This window comes from Pipistrellus hanaki, assembly GCF_964339955.1.
Source record: "Pipistrellus hanaki genome assembly, chromosome: 3".
NCBI lineage: Eukaryota > Metazoa > Chordata > Mammalia > Chiroptera > Vespertilionidae > Pipistrellus > Pipistrellus hanaki.
Genome location: NC_140505.1, coordinates 106546649 through 106568438, shown reverse-complemented (window position 1 = coordinate 106568438; position 21790 = coordinate 106546649). Strand labels below are relative to the sequence as shown.

The following is a 21790-nucleotide window of genomic DNA, read 5'->3' as shown; positions in this document are numbered from 1 at the left end:
TGTTCTTCTTCCATGCCCACCAGAGCTGAATGAGAACTCTGCCCTTATTCCCTTACAAAAGGAAATATGAATGTGGACCCTTCCCCAGAAACACCCATCAGGCTGGGGTCAATATAATTGAGAGCAATATCTTTCAAAATCCTTTGAACATAATTTAAAGCAGGAGATACAGTTTATATTACACTCAATATACACATACAATTATAACAAACCAATGTTTTCATATACTGTAGCAATATAGTACTTTATTTTTCATTCTATTGTATTCTATTTCATTAAAAAAAAAAAAAAATGCTGACCGCAACCCACTAAAAGATTGCAGTCTACAATTTGAAAGATACTGATTTAAAGCACACAGAATTAAGAGCAGAAGGGATAGAAATGGCCCAAGATAGAACTCTGATTATGGTCTGGATCATAAATCTGCATCAGGTTGTAAATGTCTATTGTCTGATAGACGATAAAGTATTTCTGTGGAAATGGGGGGTGGGAAATGGGACCGAGGCCTAGGAAGATGCACAGTACTCGAAGAATATGGCAAAATGAGAGGCTGCTGGCCCAGTGTCTTTGGAAAATAGAGCAAAATCATCTCAGGGTTGCTGGGGACACAAAAACCAGACTGTAAAATGTCCTGAAAGGCCCCTAAAAACAAAGCGGACAGTTCGCAATTCTTGCAATAATCACCACTGTCAGAGTTGTGACATGGAAGATGGGGTCTGGGATGGGGCAGAGCCCCTATCTCACAGCTGCACTGGCCGACGCCTTGTTTCCTCACAAGTGTCAGGGCCACACAAAAGATTGGTGCTTCCTCCTCACAAACAAGTCTGCTTTCCATACGAGACTGGAGAGCTTTGGGGAGGGGGCAGTCCCAGGTGATGTGGAATAAGGTCAGGGTCCTTTACCCTGCTGATGTGATGGGTAAGGTACACAGAAATGGGCAGACAGTCCAGTTGTCTCTTCTCTCACCGGAGACCATAAGATCTATAGTTAACAGTCACCCTCCGGTTGCTGCCATCTGTCCATGCTCCTCTGTAGTATACGTTCCCTCTCCTGCCAATACCATGATACCTTGGGGGCAGGGAGGTTCAGAGGATCCTTCTTCAGCCAAGAAGGAACGCCCCGCTAGGTGGGATCCTGGAGGCTTGCAGGAGCACACTGTGGTGGCTGGTCAGGATGGTAGAGGGTTTGGTGAACCAGGGTGCGGGCTGCTGGGAGGTCATCAGGATCTGAGGGCAAGAAAGGGGCTGGTAAGAGGCTGTGGCTCTCCTGCACCCCCTGATTTACTAGCCCCGCAGCTGGCTGGGACTCACCCAGGCCCAGCTCCTGCAGCAGGCTCTGGTACTCGGGCTCGGCCTCCAGCAATTTCAGCAGATTGGTAGACTCCATCCGCTCCAGCTGCACCTCCCAGTACACATAGATCTTCTGGTTGAATGTGACATACACGAGGCAGGGGCTGTTGTGGCCCTCTTTGCAGGCATACAGGCCTGGGGGTGGGTGGTGAGACAAAGGTCCAGAAGTTTCAGTCCAGTGGTGGGAAAGCAAGAACAAAATACGAGTCAGCAGTTTTGACCCTCCCAGATGCCAAACAGAAAACCAAAGGCTCTCTTTCTAAGTCTTCTCTGATGGGAACTCAGTAAAACAGAAAATATCTGGCCCTATGCCACAGAAAAACTACTGTAACAAAACCCAGGCAGAAGAGCATCCAGATATGTGATACTTCATTTGTCATCTTAGTGACAGTCTTGCAGTAATGACTAGTCTTGCTAGTCTAAGGGGTAAATCAGCAAAATGTAATCAGAAATTAAGGTTTCTCTGAGGTGGCAACCCCTGTGCAAAGGCCCTGGAGTAAGGATGCCAGCGCACTGCTCAATTCTTCTCACTTCAGTAACCACGCTTATCTCCATGTCATCTCGAGTGAGTGCTGGCTTCCAAGGTCCTAACTGGGAACTAATGGGAATGTCCTAGGTCAGCGATTTTCTACCAGTATGCCACAAGAATTTTTAAAACATGCAATACCTGACTGTTTAGTTAGGGGCACTGTTCTCTTTTCCCTTAGACTGTGAATAAAAAATGACAACAGCCAGCACAACAGCTGTCCAAAAATGTGAAAGAATCAAAATTATACTTTTTTTTTGTCGGATTGGAAAAAAAAATACTTTTTTCATGTGCCTCGGAGATTAGTGATTAGCTTACAAGTGCCATGAGAAGAAAAAGGTTGAACATCGATGGGCTAAGACCATGTCCTTCACAGAGTTTTGATATACTCAGATGGGAAAGAGCTTTCTGACGTCCTCACACAGATAGATAAGAAATCATACATTCTGCTCTAGCCAGTTTGGCTCAGTGGATAGAGCTTCAGCCTGTGTACCAGAGGGTCCCAGGTTTGATTCTGGTCAAGGGCACATGCCTGGATTTTGGGCTCAATCCAACGTGCAGGAGGCAGCCAATCAATAATGCCCATCATTGATGTTTCTATCTCTCTTCCTCTCCCTTCCTTTCTGAAATCAATTTAAAAAAAAGAAATCATACATTCTTTAAAATATTCAGAAATAGAGATCTCACTATGTTTTTTCTTCTTTTTTTTAAAATATATTTTATTGATTTTGTACAGAGAGGAAGGGAGACAGATAGAGAGTTAGAAACATCGATGAGAGAGAGTCATCGATCAGCTGCCACTTGCACACCCCCCACTGGGGATATGCCCGCAACCAAGGTACATGCCCTTGACCGGAATCGAACCCAGGTCCCTTCAGTCCCCAAGCTGACGCTCTATCCATTGAGCCAAACCAGTTTCGGCTGTTTTTTCTTCTTAATTAAAACTGTAAAGATGGCAATTGAGCCTGGCTGGCATGGCTCAGTGGTTGAGTGTCAACCTATGAAACCAGGAGGTCAAGGTTCGATTCCTAGTGGGGCACATGCCCAGTTTGTGGGCTCGATCTCCAGTAGGGGGTGTGCAGGAGGTAGCTGATCAATGATTCTCTCTCATCATTGATGTATCTATCTCTCTCCCTCTCCCTTCCTCTCTGAAATCAATAAAAATATATATTTTTTAAAAAGATGGCAATTGAGCACTCACCCATCACCCTCCAATGAAAGAGCTAAGGAACTCATTTGTTTATGAAGACTCACATAGGGGACACACTAAGAATGGGGCAGGGGCCCACCTGCACAGAAGGCTCGGACATTCTCATCCACTTGGAAGCGGACGACTGTGCGGTTGTGATCGATGATATACGTCTGCCCGTCCCAGGCACAGGCAACCACCTCCTCGTGCCCATTGCCCTGAAATAGGTCAGAGACAAGATTGCAAGGGATGGCCAGGAGCCATGTTAGAAAGAGATCTAATGACAGGGATGAATAAAATACTGTACAAGGAGCTGTGGACTTGGCTCTGGATGACAAACAACCAGCTGGGAAAGAAGACAACCATATGTTTCTTACTGAATTTCTCCCATGTGCCAGGCACCAAAGGGGCTGTCAAATGAGCCACCTTACATAATGCTCACAACAATCCTGTGAGCATTGCTCCCAATGTGATACTGAAGGAACTTCAGCTTATAGAAATAAAGCCATGTTCTCAAGGTCACTCAGCTGGAAGGTGGTGGGATCAGGCCTCCAACCCAGGCCTGTTCTACCTGACTTCCAAGCCTCAGGCCTTTTCTCCGACACCACTGAGCATGCATGATGGCAGCACAAAGGACAGCCCCCATTGTGGATTCAGGAGCCACAGCCTTAGTAAAGACAGACTCACACAGGACAAGAAAATAACATACATTTGCAGTTGGGACTGATGACTAACTTCTGGATCCAAGTACTAGTAATTATATGTTTCTCTTTGGAGTGATTACTGCTGCTGAAAGGAACTGGAAAGAGAGATTGCCCAGAGCACAGAGTGCTATGCACTGTGGAACAGGGGAATGACTCACTCCGAAGAGAGTAAGAGCTGTCTAAAGAGGGCCCTAACATAAAGCTGAGCTTGGCTGGTGTTGCTCAGTGGCTGAGCATCGACTCATGAATCAGAGGGTCATGGTTTGATTCCCAGGCAGAGCACAAGCCTGGGTTGTGGGCTTGATCCCAGTAGAGGGCATGCAGGAGTTAGCCAATCAATGATTCTCTCTTGTCATTGACTAGAGGCTTGGTGCATTCAGGGGTAAAAAGCCTGGGAGCCCAAGGGGTGGGAGGCAACCCGGAGATCAGGGGAAGGTGACACCCCATCACACCTCTGCTGCTGCCACTGCTGTCAGCGCAAACCTTGGCCCTTGGCCGGCCCTGTTTACCTGAGCCTCAGGCGGCCCTGGGCGGCTGTGGAGCTGAGGGGACTGGGTGCTGCCATCTTATTATTATTAGGATGTTTCTATCCCTCTCTCCCTCTCCCTTTCTCTCTCTGAAATAAAAAATAATGTATATATATTTTTAAAAGATAAAGGTGAGAGTTAACCGTGAAGTGAGAATGGCCTCACTAAAATCTTCTCTCTCCATGTGAAGGTAAGGACGTTCCTCTCCACCAGGTGTCCACCCACCGTGACATCCAATTTCTCTAGGGCGAAAAGCTGGTGGTCCACCTGCACGGACCACAACAGCTTGTCTGCTTCCTCCATGAGCTTCAGTGTCCCTGCAGGATGAGAGGCAGGTGGATGGGTCAGGCAGGATCCCTGAGCAGATCCCCAGGCACACAACTGGCCCACAGCTGATCTGAGGAACTCACCATCCATGGTGCAGAGGGCAAAGAGGCCAGAGCCACCACTCTCAGCAGTGTGGCCTGTGGGTAGAAGGACCAGAAGAAGAAAACGTGAGAAAGGCAAGATCAGAGCATACGGGGGGAGGAATGGCCAAAAGGAGGGAGGAAAGGAGGAAAGGAGAGAGGGAGGGAGAGAGGGAGGGAGGGACAGGACTAGAAATGAGAGAAAACACAGCATCTCCTCTCCCAAAAGCAGTGTTTGCCCTCAGCAACCTGCCTCGTTTGATGTTGCCAATGAGGTGAGTAGAGACATTCTTGTTGTGGATGCGGCCGGATGTCTGGTGCAGCACAACATCTCGGGCAGACGGGGTCTCCCTGTGGGCAGAAGACTAGGGGACTAAGTGGAAGACCAAGTGAGCTTAGTGCTCTGGCACCTTTGTGGCCCCGTCTCCGTAAGAGCTACCAAGCTGTGAATCAGCTAGGAATCCTATTGCTGACCCTGTCTGGCCCGTGTGGCAAGTCGGAAACAGGGATGGAGCTATCAGGCTACAATCTTGGAACCTTTTCCAGTTGCTACAGAGTTAGAGCCAGGATACTCTGGGTCCCAAAATATAGGTCTCCCCTCACTAGGAGAGAAGTGCTTGTGCCGTTCCTCGCTCAAGAAGTTCTGCCAACCGCAGACCTATCATCCTCTGCCGGGGACCCAATCTTGCTCTCATGCACCCACACCATCCACAGGCCTGCACCCCTTACCTAATGCCTTCCGTGGTCCCCTCAGAGGTAGCGGAGTGCCTAGCGTCCTTGTTCCAGGTGCACAGTAAAACTGCATAAGCACAGCCTGGCTGTGATACCATCAGCTCAGGAACACCCAGGGGACCCAGAGTCACCGAGAGACTGTCCACCTGCGCCAGGGAACAGAGGCTTAAGGGGGCTGGGGAGACAGTAAGTAGAACCCTGCAAAGAACAGGGAAGAGAAGAGGGGCAGCCCCTGCTAGCAGTTCCCCAGGCTCCAAGGCAGCAGCAGGAGGAATAGTGTTCACAGGGCTCCTCGGGACACACCTCTGCACATACACCACCTGCTTTCCTCTGTGCAGCCTCAAGTGGGGCCCAGTCCTGATACAGGCCCCACCACAGTCCCCATTCTTAGCACTGGGCTCCTTCCTATTAGTTATTACTAGCAATTTCCCCTAAGACTCTGATTTGAAATGATCTTTAGATCTCTCCCAGCAAAGTGATTTTCCCTTCTTTCCACCCTGCATGATGGCCCATGACTGTTCTCCCACAACCCCTTTCAGAAGGCCTTCTCTGGGCTCTGTGGTTCCCATACTCAGCCTCTCACCTGACCTTCCAGTGTCCATTTCTTAAGTGACACCAGCTGCCCTGTCAGATGTTCGGAGCCCTCGCCCAGATCTTCCCAGCGGAAAGCACGTACCACACGGTCTGTGTAACCTACCACCAGCTCGCAACACCCGTCTCCATCTGTGACGATCCAGAAAATAAGACAAGTTTGGAGCCAAAGTTGCATTCGTCAGCTTAAATCCTACAAGCATCTCATCCCCACTCCTCTGCTAACATCACTGCTGGCATTTTATCTGGTACGATTTCAAGCCCAATCTGTTGTGGAGCCGTCTCACACACTCTGAGCCTGGTGCAGGCTCCTCTGTCCTTCCTGCCCTGACAACACCTACCTGTTCCTGGGCCCTACCCACCCATCTGCTGCACAGGTCCTGTCACCACTTCCCTCGGACACACAACTCGAGGTGTCCTGATTCATCCCATATACCTACCACCACCTTCAAGACAGTTTCTGGCCAACATATCAGCCCAGTATCTATATAACTCACTCCTTTGCCATCTTTAAATTTTTTACCAAATGTCATCTTCTCAGAAAGAACTTCCCTGACAACTCCATTTAGAATCGCTACATCTACCTCAACACTCTCTTGCTCCTTTCCATGGTTTATTCCTCCTCCCCCTGAATCCCTGGAGATCTGCTCTATTACCAACTGACTCCCAGCTGCCTGCAAAGACAGCCATGCCCACCGATGTCGCTGATCAGCATGACCTTGGTGTTGGCAGGGATGTGCTGCTTAAACACCAGGCGCTGCTCCTCTCCCATTAGGGTCTCATGGTGCCCAGAAGCATCCAGGGTCCTGGCAGGTGTCAGGTCACACAAGTGAAACCAGCCCTCAGCACTCACCGCCACCACGAGATTCTGGGGGAGACAGAGGTATGAGAGATGGACTGGGAAGGGAGTCTGAGCACAGGCTGATCATTAGAACACAGGAGTCAGGGCTGAAGCATTACCTTCAGCCGATTTCCACCTGAGACAGCAATCAATCTAAGTAAGGCCTCGGAGTTACAGTGAAATCCCAAGGTCCCTGAGAGTTCTTACCTTTCCTTTATTGCATACATCTCCAACCCCAACGCAAGTCAGCTGCAAAAGAAGAAAGGGAGGCTCAGGGAGACCCAGAGGAGACAGGTACTCCCTAATAGCTATGAGGTTGGAAGGAGCAGGTTTTCTAATTACCATCATTCGCTGAAAACCTGCTGCCAATGACCTACACTGATAGTCTGAGTTAATCAAGTTACTGTGCTATAGGTTTATTTGGTTTACCCAGATGCGATATAAAGCCTGAAGACAATTTGGGCTCAAAACAAAATTGTTACAAAACAAAAACTCATAATATAGCCAAACTATCACGTTTCTGGACATTCAAATACTGCCCTCATTTTCTACTATTTAACCTAATAATAGAGTAATATGCAAATTAACCATCACTCCACTACACCAGCCAATCAGAGTGAGTATGCAAATTAACCCAACAAACATGGTGGCTAATTTGCATTTGCAGAGGGAGGGAGGAGTGAAGACTGAAGACAGCAAAGAAAGAAGAGGGAGGGAAAGTGGAAAGCAAGGCGGCTGAAGCTGCTGGAGGGAAAGCACGAGGCAGAGCAAGGTGCGCACGCGAGACACCAGAGGAGGTGGCAGCAGGTGGGGTCCTGGAGGCAGCGGCAGCGGCAGGCGCAGCAGGTCGGGCGTGCGGAGCGAGGCACGCAGTAGTGGTGGCAGTGCGCGTGCACGGCTGCGGGAGACAGCTGTGGCCGCAGGTGCAGTGGAGCAGGCGGGACAGTGGGGTGAGCCTCGCTTGCCCCGCCCCACCCCGCCCACCGCAGCTGGAAAGGTGTGGGCGGGAGGGAAGCTCGCCAGAAGTTTTGCAGGAATATTCCTACTACAGTTGCCTAGTAATTTATAAGATTAGACAACCTAGGCTGAGCAGCTGATGAGTTTAGGACATGCTGGTGGGCCCCTGTGTGGGTCTCAGCCTTGACAGCTCCTGGACAGAAGAAATCCCTTCCCTGACCTGTAGACCCCTGTAGTTGAATACTTACCATTCCCTGGCAGGAACAGGTGAGCCATGGCCGGCTGTCATCATTCTTATATACAGACAGCTTCCCACTGGTGTCTCCCACCACCAGTTCATTTAACTTCAAACGGAGAGAGAAGAGAGTTAGCATGGGATCCTGCTGACCCACCTCCAACTCTACTGGGCCCATCCTGAGGAAATCACAGGACATCAACTTGAATCTTCATTAACTTTACTGAAAATCTTTTGTGACCAACACAGCCATAGTTTCCCAGTTTCTTTATTTCCGTAGGGGGGGAAGGGTGGTGTGTGTGTGTGTGTGTGTGTGTGTGTGTGTGTGTGTTACAGGTAGGGGAGATTAGAGGACTAGAGCAATACAGAATCCATCTCAGAAAAGTTTGACATCTGAACAAATTAATGCCCTACATACTTGTCCATTACAAATAGGACCTACAGAATGGGGCAAAGTAGTTTTACAATGGTCTGTATGGAAAATAACACAATAATTAAACTGCTGCCCTAGCCAGTTTTGCTCAGTGGATAGAGTACTGGCCAACTGAAGGGTCCTGGGTTTGATTCCAGTCAAGGGCATATACCTGGGTTGCAGAATTGTTCCCTGGCCCTGTGGGAGGCAACCAATCGATGTGTCTCTCTCAAATCAATGTTTCTCTCTCTGTGTTTCTCCCCTCCCTTCCACTCTCTGAAAATAAATGAAAAAATATCGTGTGAGGATTAACAACATATAGATATATGCACACACACAGTATATACTAAAAGTAGTCTAGGTGGTTGTCATGCTCTGACACCATGACGTCCTCATGCCATCACAAGAGGGTTGCGCACACAGCGAAGGCGGGTCCTGGTGGAGAGTCCCCTCCACCTCCTGTAGAGGAGGCAGGACCTGGTGTCTCTGCCACCTTGCACGGAGGAGGCGGGTCCTGTGGCTTGGTGTGCTGCAGAGGCAGAAACCCCATACTCTGGCCTACCTCTTTGGGGCGATCCATTGTGGGGCTCCTGCACTGTGAGAGGGCACAGGCCAGGCTAAGGGACCCTCCCTGCCCCGAGTGCACAAGTGTGTATATATTAGAGGCCTGGTGCACAAATTCGTGAATAGGTGGGATATGGTTGGCCCACCCTGACCGGGACTGATAGGGCCAGGCCAGCTGGGGGCTAGAGGCTGGGGGCAGTTGGCTGGCTGGCCCCACCCCCTGGTCGAACTCCTGGTCAAGGGGACAATTTGCATATTATTATTATATAGGGTAAAAGAAACAGTTTCTCGTACTGTAAACTTACTTTTGCCCCACCCTGTATTTTGAAAACAATCCCAAATATTCAAATTTTAGAGAATTTAACTTCAAACCTCATATTCTATTAGAGGCCAGGTAAAAAGAAAATGTAAGCTCTGGGGCCCTTCTCCTTTAGAAAGACCTTTGATCTTGGTGTGTATGAGTGAATACAGGATGGAGGTTGGGGGTAACATGAAGGGGCTGCTGGGTGTCAGGATCATGCTCTGGGCTCTGGTGCCCTCAAGTGGTGACTAAGCTCTCAAGAGGGCAGGCTCTATGTGATACCTTAATCAATAAAGAAATTAAAAAAAAAAAAAAAAAAAAGAGGGCAGGCTCCCTGCATGGAGCCTCTTCACTATTTGGTTTTGGGTACTCTACCTCCTAGAGGTCCCCAAAAGCTGTCCACCCTTTCCAGAGACTAACGATAATAAATAATAAGGTAGCTCCAAACCCTATTTCCACTAACAGCTTCATAATTTCCATTGTGGGGACATGCCCCTTCCTGTCCTCGAAATAGAGTGAATATTAGAAAAAGAGATTTAATTATTTTTTTCTTTTTTGAATTTATAGCTTAACAAATTTATACAGGTTTCAGGCGCACAATTCCACAAGAAGATTTAATTCTAAAGGCAACAAAGATATTATAACAACAACAACAACAACAAACCAGTAAGGAAAAGTTAGCAATGAATTGGAATTTATCAATATGATTTAGTTGATTTGAACCTTAGATTATTTTTAATAGTTATGGGAACATTATATTTATAGAAGCATAAAACAAGTTTACTTGCATTAAGTCCTATACATCTGATGTTTCAATTACAGCTGCCCCTGGAGGACTTCTGCAGACACATAAGAGAGAAGCATGGCACAGAGGCTCAGATTGGACCTGCCTGCATTTGAATCCAGCTCTCTATGCCCCTATTTTTTCATCTATAAAATGAGGATCATAAAAGTAGCCACCTCATAAGATTGTTGTGAGAACTGAGTTAACAGAAGAAAGCATTTAGAAGTGATTGGCATATAGTGAGGACTGATACCAAGTGGTTTTCAGCCTCTAGTTAAATATCTCCAAGGCTAGGGATCTTAGCATTTTTCATATAATCCATTCTTTTATTATACCTTCATTCAACAAATGAATCTATAGTAGGTCTTGATAGAATGTTTGCTTAATAGACAAATACCAACAAAGATTTTTTAACTTTTGTTTAACAAACAAAAATGTCTGAGCTTTCTGTTCATGCTGAGGTTGAAGCCTCATGGTGGCTGGTACCATGGATCTGTCTCTCACCCGGTGGGGCGAGCTGGGCCCTCCCTGGAGAAGAAACCTGGCTTCCCCAAGATATGTGATCAGTGCCGGGGCCTCACCAGCAGGCGAGGGGATCCCAAGGCAGGTGCTGGGTGTGGAGGCACCAGGGTATAGGCTACCAAGGAGACAGAACTGAACCTCACATCACCCTCCTTGGCCCCAGAGGATGGCTGGTTAGCTAAAGATAGGCAAGATTCCTCAGGGAAGGAACAACCTAAGACAGGCACAGTTGCAGAGGGGCCATCAGGAGAGAACTTAGGAATCAACTGAGGTGGGGCACAGATCCTCCCCCCTACCCCCAACTCTGCAGGGGCCTGAACCCTCACCCCTGCTGAGGGAGGTCTCCTGCTCCCATGCCTGCTTAGTTTCATGCACAGCTCAAATCGAGACCCACGTAACAGACAGAGACTTGGCCAACAGCAGCTGCCCTCTCACTGCAACAAGACTTGTTTGAGTTGTCTTATACCCATGGTGTAGGGAAGTGGATTTTTGATATCTAAATCCAGCCTAGCATCAGGAATGCTCAGGGCCTACTCAAGAAGGCAAATAATCCTTTCCACTAATATTACAGGGTAAAATAAGATTGTTGTTAGAGTATTAAATTTGACAGTAAAATAGTAGTCAAGTTCTAAGACTAATTTAAACTGGCTAATTGAAATAAGTGAATATTCTAGAAAACTTAATGGTACTGGACAAAAAGCTGTTCCTAAAGTGTTAACTAAAATTTTTATTGGAAGTTCAACTCATGATAAAATCTCACAGCAAGAAATGAAACTAAAGCAGTCATATTTCAGTGCAAAAAAATAAAATTTAAAAGCCATCAAGACTACATTATAAAATTTCCAAAAGCCTTCTAATATTTAAATACAAAGGGGGTGGGGGATAGTAGAAGAATATCATGTAAGGAAAAATATCCTGTACGTAAATTACATCTAGAAAATTTATACTTTAGAAAATTTATTTTCATTTGTAATGCTAAAAGCAAGACATCCATGAAAAACACACATGGTGTCAAAACAAGCCAAAGGAAAATCATTAGGTCAAAAAAATGAAAAAGGACCCCAAGTCAAATTTATAGAAAATATTCCTTTATTAACTTTTGGTCGGGAATATGTTTGTATATTTTCAGAAAACAACTCCAAGACCATGTGGATTCCTGCAACAGAGAGGAATTGAAAGGACTACTCCAGCCATGAAGACAGAAGAGAAACAGTCCAGAGATGGAAGACACTGATTACGGCCTTAACATACTAGCAGTCAGCAGCTGTATCACTGCAGGTTGCCCAGGACCAAACCAGAGAAGGTCAAAGCTGCATTACCATCATTTGCCCACCATCCAGAACTGAAATACCATTGCTGACATGTACACATAAGGAATGGTTTGACAATGAAATTGGGACTCAAAAGAAATGTTGGCCCAGAAAGAAACTCACTACAGACTGATTCATTTGCCTCTCAACATAACCATTATTACTTATCTCATTTTCGGTTCTTATAAGTGTATTTCTAGTATCACATGATCTCACTCATCTAGAGGAAAAAATGAACAACATAAACTGATGAACAAAAACAGACCCTAAGACAAGAAAGCATCAATCAGACTGTCAAACCTCAGAGGGAATGTAGGGGAGGGTGGGGGTAAGAGGGAGAGATCAACCAAAGGACTTGTATGCATGTATTGTATATAAGCCTAACCAGTTGTCACGGACAACAGGGGGGTGGGGGCATATGTGGGGAGGGGTGGGAATGAGGGAATGAGGACAAATATGTGATACCTTAATCAATAAAGAATTTTTTTTTTTTTTTAAATAGCCCTGCTGGTGTGGGTCAGTGGTTGAGTGTCAACCTATGAACCAGGAGGTCTTTGTTCAATTCTGGTCAGGGCATATGCCTGGGTTGTGGTCTTGATCCCAAGTGTGGGGCAGAGGCAGTTGATCAATGATTCTCATCATTGATTTTTCTCTCTCCCTTCCTCTCTGAAGTCAATAAAAATATTTTTTTTTAAAAAGAGAAAGAAACAAACAAAAAATCAGAATGAAAGAGAATGCCCTTGCGTTTTTAGGTAAAGCTGAAGAACCAGTTAGGGGCACGAGGATAAATGCCACAAACTTCCTGCTGAGAAGGACTTCATAGTTTAACAAGAGCACAGACACAGGAATCCTATCTAATAAAGAGGAAATGTGCTAATTGACTATCACTGTCACAAAGATGGCTGCACCCACAGCTGAAGCCAAGTTCCCATAAGGAGCCTTAACGACCAATCATCTGGGACCGGAGACTATGCCCTCCCCCGCAGCATGGGGCTTGATAAGGGACCTCAGGCCACCTTCCTCACATGGAAGGGCATGACGGGGAACCTCAGGCCACACCCCCCCACCCGGCAGGGCTTGACAGGGGACTTCAGGCCGTGCCCCCTGCCCTGGCGTCAGGCTGGGGGACCTTAGGCCATGCCCCCCACTCCAGCACCAGGCCAGGAGACCTGAGGCCATGTTCCTGGCCCGGCTAGGCTTGACGGGGGACCTCAAGGTGCACTTCCCGTCCTGGTGCTGGGATAGGGGACCTCAGGCTGCTCCCCCCCTCCCTAACCGCCCCTCCCCACTCCCCCTACCCCCTGCCCAAGCGCCAGGCCAGGGGACCTCAGACCACACCCCCTGCCCAGCGGGGCTTGACGGAGGACCTCAATGGTGAGTTGGGGGAACTCAGGCCTCACTCCCTGCCCAGTGGGATTTGACAGGGGACCTGAGGCTGTGCCCCCCTCCCAGTGCCAGGCCGGGGAACCTGAGGCTACATCCCCTGCCCAGCGGGGCTTGACAAGGGTGGAACTGGCCAGGTCTGGATCTAGCCCAATGGAGGCAGGGGCCAGCTGGATCTCACACAATTATGAGGTGTAAATAGGTGGGCGGGGACTTGACTCTGGGTCCCGTGGTGTGCCTCAGACTCTGACAGGAGGAAGGTTTTTATATACATTTTATTAATTTTCTTTCATATCTGACACTTCTATTATTTGAGAAAGGGCAAATAACAATATTAAATTATTTCCTCTAATTATTTCCTGCTTGCTCAGTGGTGGAAGCTATTTCTTTCTTTCTTTCTTTCTTCTTCTTCTTCTTTTTTTTTTTTTTTAAATATATTTTATTGATTTTTTTTACAGAGAGGAAGAGAGAGGGATAGAGAGTTAGAAACATCGATGAGAGAGAATCATCGACCAGCTGCCTCTTGCACACCCCCTCTGGGGATGTGCCTGCAATCGAGGTACATGCTCTTGACTGGAATCGAACCTGGGACCTTTCAGTCCGGAGGCTGACGCTCTATCCACTGAGCCAAACAGGTTTCGGCATGGAAGCTATTTCTGTTTGGATTTGTTTACTTCTATAATTGAAACTTTGTAGCTCTGAGTGGAGGCTTAGTCTGGCAAGGGCAGGCGGAAAGCTTGGCTTCCTTCCTTGCCGGGGAAATGCCTCCCTCCTGCTCTCTGTGGCTGTAGCCATCTTGCTTGTATTTGCATACTTGCTCTGACTGGCTGGTGAGTGTGGCTTGTAGAGTGGAGTTATGGTTAATTTGCATATTACTATTTTGTTAGGTAGGATAGAAACCATTAGCCAAAAGTGATGGCCACAGTGATTAAGTGCTAGTTCTTTAAACTAATTTATTTTCTGCTATGTTGGAGGAAGAAGCCACGAATAGAATACACTCCCTCTAAAACTACGCACCCAAGCCTGGCTACACCATGGGAGAGAGAGTCTCTACTTTCTAGAAGGATCTTACTTCTGTTTTCCTTTAGCATCTCTGACTGTTGGTGTACTATCCAGCTGGGGTTCTTTAGTGTCACTGAGTGGCCTCTAGAGCCAGAATCAACCAGAAAAGCAGAACTGCTGGGAAGCGTTATACAGTAGTCACCCCTTAGCCTCATTTTTAATTACCTACAGTCAACAGAAGTCCAAAAATATTAAATGGAAAATTCCAGAAATAAATAATTTGTAGGTATTAAATTGTGTGCTGTGCTGAGTATCACGAAGGAATCTTGCTCAGTTCCACTATATCCTGCTGGGGATATGAATCATCCCTTTTTCCAGTGTGTTCTCACCATAGACATTACCCACTGTTAGTCACTTAACTGCCTGGGTTATCAGATCAAGATCAAGATCAGTATTGCAGTATTTGTGTTTAAGTAACCGTTATTTACTTAATAATGGCCCCAAGCATAAGTAAGAGTAGTGATGCTAGCAATTTGGATATGCCAAGTAGGAGTGGTAAACTGCTTCCTTTAAGTGAAAAAGTGAATGTTTTAACTTAATAAGAAAAGTAATCCTACGCTGAAGTTGCTAAGATCTGTGATCAGAACAAATCTTCTACCTGTGAAATTATGAAGAAAGAAAAAGAAATCCATGCTTGTTTTGCTGTCATACATGAAACTGTAAAAGTGATGGCCACAGTGCCTGATAAGTGGAAAGGTGGAACAAAATATGTTCCAGTTGATGGTAACATGTTACCCCAGAAAGCACTGAGCCTGTATGAAAACTTCAACAAGGGACCCCCCTGAAATAAGTGAGCATATCTGCATAACTTTTATCATAGTGTCTATAATAATAAAAGCATAATATGCTAATTAGACCAGATAGATGAACAACCTTCTAGACATCCTTCCCGACAATCTTCCACACAAAGCCAGGGCTGCAAAGCCCGAGGCAAGCCACCGCAGCAGTGAGAGCGGAGCCCCTTGCACAAATTTAGTGCATTGGGCCTCTAGTATTGTTATAATTGTTTCATTTTGTTAGTAGTTGTTAATTTCTTAGTTATAAATTAAACTATCATGTATTTATAGGAAAAACATCCTACCTAATAAAAGAGTAATATGTAAATTAACCATCACTCTGCTCAAGCCATGCCCACCAGCCACACCTGCCAGCCAATCAGAGTGACTATGCAAATTAACCCCAACCAAGATGGCTGTAGCCACAGAGAGCAGTTGACTGGCTTGGGTTTCCCCGGCAACGGAAGCCAAGCTTTTCACCTGCCCTAGCCAGCCTAGGCCTCCACTCAAAGATACAAAGTTTCAATTATAGAAGATACATAAAACCAAACAGAAATGGTGGCAGCCAGAGTGAGCAGCGGGTTTGGCTCTCTCTGCTCAAGGCTACACAGTTTCAATTGTAGAAGGTAAATAAATGCCAGATACCAGGGCCTCTGCTTGGGTTGCTGGGGGGCCTGCAAACCACCACAGGCACCTTGCCCAGGCTGCCCCACACCCCAAGGGAACCCCCACCCTGATCCATGACACCCTTCAAGGCAAATCAGCTGGCCCCCACCCATTCACTAGGCCTCTATCCTATCTAATAAAAGTAATATGCAGATTGACCATCACTCCAACACACAAGCTGGCTGCCCCAATATGGTCAAAGATCCTGCCCCTATATGGACACAAGATGGCCACCACAAGATTGCCAGCAAGGGAGGGCAGTTGGGAGGGACTAGGCCTGCAAGGGAGGGCAGTTGGGAGGGACCAGGTCTGCAAGGGAGGGCAGTTAGGGGTGACCAGGCCAGCAGAGGAGGGAAGCTGGGGGCAAACAGGCTGGCAGGGGAGCAATTAGACATCAATCAGGCTGGCATGTGAGTGGTTAGGGGGTGATCAGGCTGGCAGGCAGAAGCGGTTAGGGGCAATCAAGAAGGCAGGCAGGCGAGCAGTTGGGAGCCAGCAGTCCTGGATTGTGAGAGGGATGTCCAACTGCCCATTTAGGCCTGATCACGGTGGAATCCCAGATTGGAGAGGGTGCAGGCTGAGATGAGGGACAACCCCTCCTCCTTACCCTCCTGCCCCGCCCCCCCCGCCACCCCAGTGCACGAATTTCATTCACCAGGCCTCTAGTGTGTGTGTGTGTGTGTGTGTGTGTGTGTGTGTGTGTGTATGTGTGTGTGTGTGTGTATATATATATATATATATATATATATATATATATATATGCCTAAGCGATCTTACAACTGAACAACCTGCTGTGTAGCTATGATGCACACTGACCACCAGAGGGCAGACGCTCAACACAGGAGCTGCCCCCTGGTGGTCAATGCGCTCCCACAGCCAACCTCCCTCAGTTGGCCAACCTCCCACAGTCCCTCCTTCAGGCCAGCTGCCCCAATCGACCCAATGGGGATTGGGCAAGAAGGCCCCAATCAGCACTGATTGCCAGCCAGGCTGAGGAGTGCATGAATTTGTGCACCAGGCCTCTAGTCGTAGAATAAAATAAGTCTTTTTCCTGCCCCAAATCTCCAAATGCTGGCCTGGGGAACCAATAATAAAATTTCTATCCACACTTCTATAGGCTGAGTGCACCACATTTGATCACTAGCCAACTATCTCACTACTTGCCTTCTTTCAGTTATATTTATTAATAGGCAGAGGCCTTCAAATTGCTTTGATACATAATAACATTTGCTTTTCATAACAATCATCATTTATTCAACAAACATGTACTGAGCCCCTATTATGTGGCAGGCACTATTCTAAGTGTTGGGAATAAAACAGTTAAAAAATTCCTACCCTAATGGCACTTACGACTTGGGGGGGGGGGGGGGGAAGGGGTTAGTTAATAATATACCCAACAAAGCAAAACTGTGTAGTCTATTCACTTAGAAAAGCACAATTTCCAAAAGAGCTAGTGCTATGAAGCTATTTAAAAAGCATGTATTTCCCTTGTAAACAAAGAAGACATTCAGATAAAAATGAAAATAATGCACATCTAAAGTCACTTTGTTAATTTATTACTTAAAAATGCCTCCCTTAATTTTGTCATAAAAATTGTACTGCTTGGCATATGAAAAAATGTGAAAGCCCAAAAAAACATAATACAAATTTATGAGAGTAACTTTCTCCTTCTTAGAGGAGTGGAGCCAAAAGAAGCCTCATAAAATACCTCTCCATAACAGCACAAAGGAATCTGGAAAGAGAGAAGGATGTCCTAGCTTTTCGTTTGTTTGTTTTTTCTTTCAGGCAAAAGACAGTACGGAACAGCAGGGAGGCAGAGTAGGGAGATGGGACAGAGGGTAGGAGAAAAAGGCAATAAGGTGCTCTGTATTAAAAATATAGAGATTGGTAGTTAAGGCAATACAATCATTAATAGCCTTTTGTAAGCTTCCCAACACGGGAGAACAAAAGACCAGGAAAAACTTGCTGGGACACCAGGAGTCATACAAGGAATGAAACTGCCCTAAAAGCAGGAAGGCACCTGGTCGCACACCTGCATTCTAAGCCCACCAGCTCAGCCCCCGGACCACTGACAAGTGTCCCACCAGTGACTGCATGTGAGGATGGAACTCGAGCCCGAGTGCTGCCATCACAGACCCAATGCCCCCCTGGCTCCGTGCTGTGCAGCCCTTCCCTTGGGACATCGCATTCCCAGCCCCTTTCCTTAAAGAAATTCCATTTTTAAAAAAGTATATTTTATTAATTTTTCACAGAGAGGAAGGGAGAGGGATAGAGTTAGTAACATCGATGAGAGAGATACATTGACCAGTTGCCTTCTGCACACCCCCTAACAGAGATGTGCCCGCAACCAATGTATTGTACATGCCCTTGACGGGAATCGAACCTGGGACCCTTCAGTCCGCAGACCGACGCTCTATCCACTGAGCCAAACCGATTTCGGCTCCATTTTCTTTAATCACCAGCTGAGATGGCTATTTAGCCTGAATGTGTACCACCATGTTAACCTTTCAGAGATAAATGGAAAGATAAAATCTGGAAAAAAAAGAGTGTTTCACACTACCAATAGCCCCCATCCTTTTTGAAGCTTCACCCTAGAACCTTTTACATATTTTAATCAAGGCATCTCATTACATCTTGTTATTCTATGACTATCACCCCACCTGATTATGAGCTACCTGAAGCCTGGGTCTGTCTTGTTAATTATTTAATTCCCAGAATGTAACAATCCTTGGCGCCTAATGGGAAGTTCAATAAATATTTGCAGAAAAATATGATACAGGCCAAAACTGGTTTGGCTCAGTGGTAGAGCGTCGGTCTGCGGACTGAAAGGTCCCAGGTTCGATTCCGGTCAAGGGCATGTACCTTAGTTGCGGGCACATCCCCGGTAGGGAGTGTGCAAGAGGCAGCTGGTCGATGTTTCTCTCTCGTCGACGTTTCTAGCTCTCTATCACTCTCTCCTACTCTCTGTAAAATATCAATAAAATATATTTTAAAAAGAAAAGAAAAATATGATACAAATTTAACAATAATGGCGCTAACACTTTTTTCTGTGTCCCAGGCATGATGCTACATGCTTTACCTTATTAATTCATTTAAGCAATGGGAAAAAGAACGACGTGAGGTAAGAAATGGTAGATGGGAATTATTTTTGTAATTCACTTCAAGACTTTAGAGTGTCCAGTCACTTGCTTGTATGAAGGAGCAAGCACCATAAAAAGACGTTCAGATTGAGGTATTGGGGGCATGCATCTGTCGCTCAGGCTGAAGCTTAGTTTACAGAATAAATTGGAATAAATACAGCGCCTCAAGAAGCCAAGTGTAAGAATGGCAGAGGTGCTTTTAGAACCCGTTTTGAGGCTTAAAAAAAAAAAAAAAAAAAAAAAGCACACCTGTATTTTCTTAAAATGTATTTTTACTGACTTCAGAGAGGAAAGAAGAGGGAGATAGAAGCATCAATGATGAGAGAGAATCATTGCTTGGCTGCCTCCAGCACAACCCACACTGGGGATGGAGCCCACAACCCCTGGCATGTGCCCTGACCCTGAATCCAACCGCGACCTCGTGACTCATAGGTGGAGGCTCAACCACTGAGCGCGCCAGCCGGCCTGTTTTGAGGGTCTGAAAGGTAAAGTGGTTTTAGAAGTGATAGCCCTGGAGGAAGCGCAAGGGCAGAAGCAGGGACCAGGAGATTTGGCCACCAAGGTTTAATAGGCTCTTACGGTAAATAAGTGACTTAGAGTCAGTCATCTATGTTCCTAGAAGAATACCAGACCAGGGAACGAGAACGATTCGGACTGGACACCCCGCCACTTAGGCCAAACATAAAGCTTTCCGGAGCCGCCACGCCACCCCTCGTGCAGGCGCCGCTCGCGCCCGACGTCCTCCGCTCCCCGGGCCCCGCCCCGCCCCGGCCCGCGCAGGCCCGGCGTCGCCGCAGTGCGCATGCACTGACCGTGTCGTTATCGACGTCTCCGAGGCAGATCGCGTGCGGAAAGAGGCTTCCGCTGAACTCCAGGGCTACGCGCTGCACGTAGCTAACAGACCGCATCGCACTTCCAAGGGCTGAAGGGTTGGGGCCCCCGCTAAATGTTCCCCGAGCCTCTCCCGGCCGCTGCACGCGCGGAAGGCCACCCGAAGCGGAAAGTCACGTCACCCCCTGAACCTCCAATCCCGGCTTTCCTCGCTGAACCTTAGAGAGGCGGGCCTTCCGAGCCCGCTGGGCCTGGGGCGTGACCGCTGATGTGAGTGACAGGGGCGTGGGCCACTCGTTTTCACCCGAGGGCTGGCTCCCAAGGGCAGACCCATCCTAACCGAGCTGATCCATTCCCTTGGCAACAGGACTCTCTAGTGCTTGACCTAATAACCTTGATCTCTTCCTTTGTCGCCCTGTCATCAGATCATCCATAAGAATCATGAGAATCGTTCTCAGCATTTGCAGCAACCTGGATGGAATTGAAGAATATCATACTGAGTGAAATAAGCCAATCAATGAAAGAGAAACACCACATGACCTCACTCATTTGTGGATAATAAAGAACATTATAAACTGATGAACCAAAATATAGATATAGAGACAATATATCAACAAGTAGACTGTCAAATTACAGCGGGGAGGGGAGGAGATCTGGGGGAGATAATAGATCAACTGAAGGACTTTTATACATGCATATAAGTACAACCAATGGACACAAAACTCTGGGGAGGGAGGGGATGTGTGGGAGGGAGGGAGGGGGGCAAAAAAAAATCAATAAAATATATTTAAAAAAAATATATTGTTACAAGAGATGTCTGAGATTGTACTGCCAATGCTTTTTTCCTAGAATTTTTATGATTTCGCGACTTACATCCAAGTCTTTTAAACATTTTGAGTTTTTTTCTTGTGTATGGTGTATGCTGGTGGTCTAGTTCCTATTTTTTGATTTTTGTTTTTGGCATGTACCTGTCTGATTTTCCCAACACCATTTATTAAAGAGACTATCTTAAAAAAAAAAAAAAAAAAAAAAAAAGAATCATGAGAATCGTAATAACTGCCAATTTTATAGAATAGAATAGAAAATATCAAGTGACATAAAAGTATTGTTTTGGTGAAACCTTTGTTTCAAGTGTATATATTTATGTGTGTATATACTGGCTAATGTAAAAAACAAAACAAAAAACACACACAAAAAAAACACACAGTGTGTGCACTTTGTGATCAATAGTTTGAAAGCCACTGATGTAAAGCACATTTCACATATTATTTCATAACTAGCACAACAAAAACGTGAGCTTTATTATTATTTCACTAGAGGCCCAGTGCATAAAATTTGTGCACTGGTAGAGTCCCTATTGACTGGGTACTCCTTCCCTTCCCCTGGCCACCTGCCACCACAACTCCCAATTAAGGGGACAATTTGCATGCTACGCTTTTGTTATATAGGACTAGAGGCCTAATAGAATAATTTTGTGCAGGAGGGGGAAGAGGAGAGGTGTGTCTCCTCAGCCTGGCCTGTGCCCTTTCATTTTCCGGGAGACCTTAGGGCATGTCCAACTGACAGCTTAGACATCCTTAGTGCTGTTGCAGAGGTGGAAGAGGCCCCTGCCACTACTGCTGTGCTCCCCAGTTGTGAGCCTGGCTCAGGGCTTCGGGCTGAGTGGTGTCCCCCCTGTGGAAGTGCACTGACCATCAGGGGGCAGCTCCTATGTTGAGGGTCTGCTCCCTAGTGGTCAGTGTATATCATAGCGACCCATCGTTCCACTGTTCAGACTATTTGCATATTAGCCTTTTATTATATAGGATTATTTTGGATGAGAAAATAATCCTATATATAATAATAAATAAAAGATTCAGTAAGATTAAGTAACAAGGAAGAAAATGGTAGAGGTGGAACTCAAACCAGAATTGTTTGATCCAAAACACTAGATCCTTTCATATATATATATATATATATATATATATATATATATATATAT

General features: G+C 46.4%; 1 protein-coding gene across 1 annotated transcript; it reads right to left on the bottom strand.

Moving 5' to 3' along the window:
* Positions 1-225: 225 nt before the first annotated feature.
* Positions 226-20048, bottom strand: ITFG2 (integrin alpha FG-GAP repeat containing 2). Its single transcript, XM_084878440.1, has 12 exons — positions 19791-20048; positions 8072-8167; positions 7074-7115; positions 6722-6893; positions 6018-6157; positions 5432-5580; positions 4956-5053; positions 4706-4759; positions 4521-4612; positions 3165-3282; positions 1311-1484; positions 226-1226 (listed from the first exon to the last, which is right to left on the bottom strand). Exons 1-12 carry the CDS (start codon positions 19884-19886, stop codon positions 1123-1125), a joined length of 1335 nt encoding a protein of 444 aa, XP_084734566.1. The 5' UTR covers positions 19887-20048; the 3' UTR covers positions 226-1122.
* Positions 20049-21790: the final 1742 nt, after the last annotated feature.